Source organism: Anneissia japonica, unplaced genomic scaffold (genome assembly GCF_011630105.1).
Source record: "Anneissia japonica isolate Jap-2015-1 unplaced genomic scaffold, ASM1163010v1 scaffold171_len658169_cov177, whole genome shotgun sequence".
In the NCBI taxonomy this organism is placed as follows: Eukaryota; Metazoa; Echinodermata; class Crinoidea; order Comatulida; family Comatulidae; genus Anneissia; species Anneissia japonica.
The window spans coordinates 88,428-97,371 of NW_022733907.1; the positions used below are offsets into that span (position 1 = coordinate 88,428).

At 32.0% G+C, this 8,944-nt stretch overlaps 1 protein-coding gene across 1 annotated transcript in view; it reads right to left on the reverse strand.

The window, feature by feature from the left end:
* Positions 1 to 8,944, reverse strand: part of LOC117116266 (mucin-17-like) — a 43,664-nt gene that overhangs the window by 20,355 nt on the left and 14,365 nt on the right. Inside the window, exons 2-3 of the mRNA XM_033260271.1 lie at positions 5,716 to 5,761; positions 4,394 to 4,660 (exon numbers count right to left, since the gene is read on the reverse strand). Coding sequence (XP_033116162.1) covers positions 4,394 to 4,660; positions 5,716 to 5,761 — 313 coding nt within the window. The remainder of the gene's footprint in view (positions 1 to 4,393; positions 4,661 to 5,715; positions 5,762 to 8,944) is intronic.

Here is an 8,944-nt window from a genome sequence, read left to right on the forward strand (position 1 = left end):
TTTTTTGGTTAAAATTTAGATTTTTTATGAAAAAATACTTGCAAATACACCACAAACCTCTAAACACACTGCAAACCCCATCTAAACCATATAATTATGATTGTAGAACTCTCTTTTTCTTAAAAAAATAATAATAATTTGATGTTCATACTAACCCACTGTTTGTGGGGTTAACCGATACACAGATTGAATTTCTGGAGAATTGTGATTCCTCTACCGTGAAATCGGCCACAAGTAAATTATTTTAGTATTAATAAATGTATGATTTATGTTGATTTATTGATTATGTTGTTGCTATATTTAAAAATTAAAAGGAAAAAAAATAAAAAGTGTAATTCATGGCTTTTTATTTATCTTTGAATATTTTATCATTGAATATTAATTCTTGCAAAAAGTAAAATGTAAATGGCAATTTGTTTGATGTTAGATTCCTTTTAAAAACTAAATTATTTATGATAAAAAAAATGCATATATTGACTCAAGAAAATCAGTTTTAATACAGAATTTGATTATTGGGGCCATTTTTACCTACCTGTCATATGGGGCCATTTTTACCGGGGCCATTTTTTCCGGGGCCATTTTTTCCGGTGCCATTATTTCCGGGGCCATTCTTACCGTACATCGGTCGGATACCCTCTTGAATACTATTGCTATCAGCAAGAATGCATTCTTGTCACTGAAAGAAATTTTTGTATTAGTTCCAGATCTTCGTAGCAGCCAAGAAAAGCAGACTCGAAAGTCGTCCTGCATGCAATGCATGCTTTAAGTAATTACAACCAATGCATAAATATCAACCGTTCCATTCTGGAGACATCGATATTGCAGTCGTTTCTACTGTATATCTTATTTTATGAAAAGGGAGAGAGGGTCATTCTAGACACAAACACATACCGAAATTTATTCAATAAAGTGACATTAACTCTCACCAGTGAAGAAATCATCCCTTATTGGATCTCCATGCTTCTGTAGTCAAAGGCAAAGTTTTGTTGACACTTTCTGCAACTTTAAAGTTTTAGATGTTCTGTCACAAAAGATGTCTAAGGAACTTGAAGACTGCCGCATGGAGTTAAGGGGGAAAGTGTAAATCAAGCAAGATGTGAAACGTTCAATGGAGGCAACAAGATCACAGACATATCATTGCTACCACCATGTTTGCAGACCCTTGAGCATTTGAGCAAATTTAATTGCTAAAGAATAGAAATTAAGCGGACGTAAATGATTTGGTCAATAAAAATAGTATTCACAACATATGGAATGATCAAATAAAGCAAAAAATGATTGAGACAGTGATGCCCATGGAAGTCTAAGAACTGTTTAAAATAAAGACGAAGACTTTCAGATTGCATTGATATTAGAAATACATGAAGATTATTGCTCAACATACGGTTACACAGTAAAGGAAAATTATGTAATAAATGAAAATTATGGTAGTTATTTGTGTAGTCCTCTGGAATACCTTGTGTAGTACACAAAAATAATGAAAAACGACCATATATTTGTAAGAAAGCTGGATTTTGTTAGGATTCTGGTGATATTTTCCATAATTCAAAACAGAAAAGGGCTAATGTAAGGGGGAATTTTTACTTACATTTCCAAAAGGGAGTTAGCTTACCACCCTAAAATATGTTACTGTATTTTGGTTTGAAAAATCAATAGCAGTTATTACATTCATGTTTTGTAAATTAAACAAATTTATTTAGGGTATTGAATCTGCTGTTAAGTTGTTCTTTAATTGCGGCAGCCATTTTAAAAAGCGCCCTCAATTGCCTCCCGAAATCCTCACATTAATAACTTTAGCTAGTTATACTTTACTCCTATCATTATATATTCAAAAGTTGGTCAAACCTACCTCTTCTGTGCTTATTTTACCCATATATATGTAGTTTATTGGATTTTGGCGGCCATTTTCAAAATGGCCGCCAAAGTTCTCAGGTTGCACCCCTTTTACCTCACATATTCTGATTCCCCATAAAAAACGGGTGTAGAAAAACCATATGAGAATTTCTACGTCTCCAAGTGGCACCTATCTCAATTATAGCCTGGTCTAAAGGTTTTGCAAAGATTAAGTATTGTGCTTGGATTATTAATACCCCTACAGTTCCAAATGTTCCAAAACAATTAACAAAATTATGCCAAAAATCATAACAAGTTGACAGCATAATATATTGTTATTGAAAAAAAAACCACCCAAGAAACATTACATAAACAGATACTGATTATGATTTTTTAAAATATGTTATACTAAAGCATTCTTTCTTTATTTAGCATTTAAAAAAATAAATATTATAAAAGTTTAATTAAATTTGAAATATAACAAAAATATTCTCAATTTTAATTCAATTTATTTTCAAAAACTTCAAAAGGGAGAGATAAAATACCAAAATAACAACACATCAAAATACAATGAATATCAAACTACTATAGTATGATTAATTAGAAAAAATATTTCACGTAGATAATAATGAAAGTATAAATTAAACTAAAATATAACTCCTTAGGTCTCTTCCATTGCATTCAAAAAACGGATACTGTACATCTGAAATACTGTCTTAACACTGACAATCTTCACTGAAATATGGACAAAAATAATATTTGATGTAATTTTGATAACAACTGTCAAACATCATTTTAGATAACAGTATAATATTATTACGAAAAGACATTTTGAGATTTCCCATAATTCAGTAAGCAGAAGTAAAACTTTTAAGATTTAGAGTGGCTTTTAATCAATACCATACCAAAAACATACCAAGATTGGTACAAGAACAGTTTTTTTTTTACAAATATATGTTTTAACATTGCAGTTGATGTACCATCCTCACATATATGGGAGGAGAAAAATGATCTTTGACATTTTCTAATTTTATTTTTATCTTGTTATAGGTTGATTTTGGTTACAGCAATGCCACATTCATGAGCACATAAACCTAAAAACTAGATTTATATAAAAATATAAAACAAAAATGGTGATCAAAAGAATTTATTATATTTAAAAAATATGATTCCATTTAATTTTAATAATTAAATTTGTATACCACGAGTAGATACATTTCCACCATTTGTTTTCAATCACCCCTATGAATGACTTCATAGTGGATTGCATCAAATGCTCTTTCAGCATCAACATAAAAAAGGTAGTTGAGCCTTGATTGTTGAAATAAATTATCACATCGCTGATTGTAGTGGCTGCAATGGCGGTGCCGTAATCACTGATAAACCCATATTGGAGAGGGTCAAATTGGTATCGGCATATAACTCAAGAAATCTTAGTTCAAAAACTTTAGACAACGTATTAGAAACATTGATACGTCTATAATTACCCGGTTGTGGTGGGTCAAGGTTAGGCCTTTTAAGGATATATACTAATGTACCATCCTGAAAAATATTAGGCACGATGCCATACTTTAAACACGTATAATGAATAACTGCATTATGTCAAGATTGTGCGTATTTCAACTACATTACAGAAGCTCCACCTTTAGGTGCTGGTGAAGACTTATGTTAACTTTTAATAACCTATATATTCAGAAAATGATCTATTAAAAAAGTTACATTTTTTAGATAACTTTAATTAACCTTGCTTTCACAAATTATTGAGCTTTTGAGGATAGAATTTGAATTGGATCTTTAATAAATTTCCTCATAACTAAATTGAACTAGCATTTTGACTTTCCATAATTTTGTTGTTTTACGCTGACATGTATGTACGGAATTTACTCGTAGAAGCATTTTTAACTGCGTTTCTACAGAGTATTCACTTATGTATAGCTTGAAAAAAACTAAGCAGTACAATACATTGCCTCTAAATGTTGTAGCAACTTCGATGGTCTCTGGTTACTGCACAATTATTATTCCACCAGTCAACTATTTTCCTTCATATTTTGATAGATTTATTGACTATCGTCTAAACAAATACTATGAAAATTTGTTGCAAGTTTATCACAGATAGAGTTTACAAAATTTTTATCAGAGGCGTTGAAAACAAATGGTTCGGTACCACGTAAAATATGTTCTGTGTATCTACTACAAAACCTTTATCATCCCATTTAATCTTATGAAAATTCTGGAGTGTATTAAAATTTTGCTGATCTTTTGCACAACAAACATGTGTAAAGGTAAGTGATCCCATGTACTATCGAGAAACGATTCAAGAATATTAGGTTTAACCTTTGTACATGAATAGTCGTTAACAATTAAATGGTCTATATAACTTGTATACTAAACCCTAAAATAATATGTATGCTTTCTTAATTAAAGATGTATTGTGAATACGAGAAACTGCCGGTTGGTTTTTATATGTATACAGTAAAGTTTCAAAAAAGACAAATGAAACAATATGTGATGATGTCAACTTTAGACTAATTTGTGAACTCATTTAGTAAATATTTCATACCTTCAAAATGAGATATCTCCTTGTCGTTTATCCATTTGTATTCATCAGCATAGGATCTGTATCTATACCCTATCCAAATAAGCTTTGTTTTATAACCATCTTCAATGAGTCTCTCCTGAAGAAAATTGTTTTCATGTTGAGAGGATATAATAACCGGTCTGGCATTACATTGTTCGTAATGGCAACGTCTTCTGATATTTTCATATGGTTCTGCATTGGCTACAAAGTAGCAGTTTTTGCCAAACATGTATGTTTCTGGTGGACATGCTAAAAAATTATAACAACAAACACCTTAATTAAAATACAGGGTATTTATTGTAAATAGCTTGAAATATGTGAGCAAATAAATGTTAACATTTTCGATAAGGTAGTTTTGTGATACTATCCTTATGCAGTTTTGAACTGTTCAGCAGTACTCTATGTCAACAGTCAATAAAATAAATCGTCTTGAAGTTTGGACAGGGTAAGAAGCAACATATATAGGCGACTTGGATGGCCGAGCGACTAAGGCAGGAAGGGCACCGCAATGTACAGCCAGTGCAGATTCAATGGGGGCAGCAGGGTATTCCCCCACCAACAGTAATTAAAGGCCCTTAGATTATGTATGCCTTTGATAAGTAGGGACCCTTGGCCTCTGTGGCTGATGGAGAGACCCGTTACTAGTGGAAGCTAGGGTCTACAGGCTAATGGGGACTCTGGCTATTGTGTATTTGTGACTGGTACGTGGCTTGTGTGTTGTCATTCTTTGGGGACTAATAAAGGCCTGTGGCTGGTGTGTACCCATGACTGCCAATTATTGAGACTGAGATTGCTAAGGTTTAGCTCAATTGCTGTTAGGGGCTTGTCGCTTATTAAATTCGTCCAATTAATCATTTAATCATTGATTACTGTTCGTTTGATGCGTTTGTTTTTTTGCATTGGACAGGTTTTTACCTTGAATTTTGTTTCTTTTTTAACTGCTGTTGGCAGCACGTGCGCCTCTTAAAATATAATAGCAAGAAGCATACAAAATTGATACTATTACATTTTGAAAAAAAATATCACCAAATTTGAATGCTAGTATGTCTCAGGCAAATTTCTATCTTTTACCAATGACTCAAATACGGATTGCAAAATGCAAGACGTCACAGCTTCGTATGTACATGCATTAAAGCTTGATAGAAACCCACTGAAAGACTTATGTTGCTTTCTTTTCTGCGGAAAAAACTTGAGCTAATGATTTTGGGTTCCGCATCACACCGAAAGTCTCCAGCCCTCAATATGGAACAAGGCCACCGAACATGCCACTGATTACAGTAGATTACTACAAAAATGTTACTTACTAGTAAGTTGTGCCATTTCCTGCATTGGGCCAGAGTCATGGTGAACCTGTTGAAGAAAAAATGGTAAGCCATCCATGACACCCTTGTTTAACTGTACTGTGTAATTACCTACCAAAGACAACGTAGAAGTCCTGCTGCAATTACCACCCAGTAGACAAAAGCTACCATTGCTTTCGCCACGGACAGAGTAATTACTAATGTGTAGTTACTGCAAAAATGTAAAAAGTAATCCACAGTTTGTCAAAGCTACAGTTTCGGATATCATTCCTAAAGTTGGCTGATTTACTGCTGCGAATGGAATTTCTTGATTTTGTTATATGCTTTTATTATATTACTGTATTGTAACTTTTATTATCTTTAGAAGAGCCGACCATGTAGTCTCTATCTAATCAGCAATGTATTAGTTTTTATGTAAAGTAAATTTCACTTCACTTATATTTAGTACAAGCTTTAGAAATACCTTGAACTGTTGATACTCTTATACCTGAATAATGATGATTAAACTTGATTGATTGCTTGTGATATTTCTTTTTTTTATATAAAGTTTGGTATATGGGCCTATGGTTTAACTGGAAATATTTAATTTATTTCTGATTTCCTTCCTGAAAGGCTTTTATAGTTGTAGTAGTAGATGATGTTGCCGTTTATACAATTGATTTCCTAAATTTCCTAATTGACCTCTGTTAAAACATTATATAGAAAAAGGTCACATGATCGAAAATAAGAAATTAAATATTGTCTAAAGGAAAAATATGAAATAAGTTAGGATGTACCAATAAGTTTTTTTTTTACTTTCGCTGGGCTCATCCACCTCTATTCAACAATGTAGGCCTATAACACGTGTTTCCCTTCTTTACACTCTTAACATTTAAAGTTTAATAGCCATAGTATAGGAATTTATACAATATTTTTGCCAAGAGATACTGTACAAGCAATGTAATTTATATGTAAATATTAAAAGTTACTAAACAATATTAAAATTACAATTTTTTACTTTTGCCTTTATATACATTATATATTACAACATATAGTGCAATTGAAGGCAAAAGCTATTTGAACGTTGCCTATATTTTAAATTAAACAAATACAGTCTGCCATAAACTCTTGGAAACTGCAACCAAATTAAAACATTAGATAACTCATTACTAATGATGAAATAGGTCCTCTAAAGAATCTATACCTTAACTTTTCCAAAGATTACAAGGCACCATAATTAATATATTAATAATATTGTAATGTTAACAACCTTTATCGAAAACAACATATTTATATTTTACTTTAGATTAATATTATTATTAACCACCAATTTAAGGAGCTGTGCAGAACAACAGTACCTGTATTATTTGACCTATCCAATAACTGAACTAATTTTAATAACAAAATAATCTGTTACTTAACATATTACTGTTATTGTTGTCACAATATGTTGTATAATGTAATTTTCGTACTCGGTTGTAAGACCATCGAGTTTTAAAAATCTATATCTCTATATATGTAGTAATATCTTTCTGAATGTGTGTCTGTTCTTTTGTGTTTGTTCTGTATGTATGGTTTAGTGATATTTCTGTATTTCTTTTTAATGCAGTTGTAAACACTTTAGTGGGTTGCCAATACAAATGTTTATGATTTTTGCATTTGTGGGAGAAGATAAAGGCCTTTTTAATGGACCATTTTTCAGGGAAGGTGGTGATGTAAGGTAATGGGTCGGAAGTGGGATTCTTAAATGAACTAGCTATGACCAAGTCTTCGGTGCAAAGAGAGAACGTAAATTGAATGCAGTTAATAAAACTAAGAAACAAAGTGGGGTCCCTATGGCTGCTTTGAACAACTCTGCTAGGTGATGGGAAGGTATAGAGAAAGAAATTGTAATAATAATAATAATAATAAGATTTATTAAGCGCACATCTCCACTAAAGTGCTCAAGGCACTGTTACTTATGTTCTTTTTTAATTAGCCGGTTTATGATCCAAATTTCATACGTCTAAAACCGGGCAGACGCAATTCTATGGAGAACTTAACACCATGAACAATGTGGAACTGATTGATTTTATTGACAATCCGGTCAGACTGTCACCGACAATTGGCAGACTTCGTTGAGTCGTCTACGCTCACAGGGAGCAAAGTTGGACGTACAACGTATTAAGTACACGGCTTTATATTACAGGCCATAATTTCTACAACTAAAATAAAAAGTAGAGGAGACAAAGGGCATCTATCTTATTACACAATTCATTTCAAAGACTTCGGATATCCATCCATTAATCACAATGACACTGCGTTATATTGTCAATTGTTTTAACCAAGTTGCAAAAGCAATCTCCAAAATAAAATTAAAACGTCACACTAAACATAAACTCCCTGCTCACAGACGTTTAGAAAATCTAGCAACAGAACAGTACCTTGATTTCTTCTTCTGTACTGATACGTATAGTAAAGAATTAATAAAGTGAAAATTTCCCCTGGCCGTTTAATGTACCCTTTTTGATCTTTATTATATATATATTTAAAAAAAAATTTTTCCAAGCTCAAAAATACAGTTCTGTAAGGCATTCTTTTCAAGTTCAAAAATACATTACAGAAAAAAAATAGCCTAAAATAATGGTTGGAACAATACATAACATTTTTTTAACATTCTCAAAATTAATAACTAATTTTGACATTATCTTTTTTGTCTAGAAGACAGAATGTGAGTTAAAATGTTTTAATCTGTATTTCATAATGTGATCGGATGTCAATTCTCCAACATTTGTTTGTCTGCCTTTTTGTGTATAAAAATAAACTATTTACACCACGTTTCATTCATAAATAAATATTATTATTAGTTAATTATGTTCGGTTTCATCCATCTCACAATGGTTTCATTCTGTAGTTAAACATATATGACAAGATGATAATTAACAAAGTCCACATTGATAAATATATGAAACACATGAATATATATTCGTGGGAGCATCCTAGCCCTGTTAAGGCCAAAGGTCAACTCTCTGACGGCACTTGCCTCACCCCCTGTCCGTTCACATTTTCTGCATAGCATTACTACACAGTAAGAGGTCTTAACTTTAACATGATAATTAACGGCTTAAGCCAAGCTTAACTCTAATTTGGTCGTTACAAACTCTAAAGCATATAACACTGAATCAAAGAATCATAAAATAACAATAAAATTATCTCTAAATATCACATTATGATCAGTGGCGTAGAAAAATATTTTTCATTGGGGGGGGGGAGG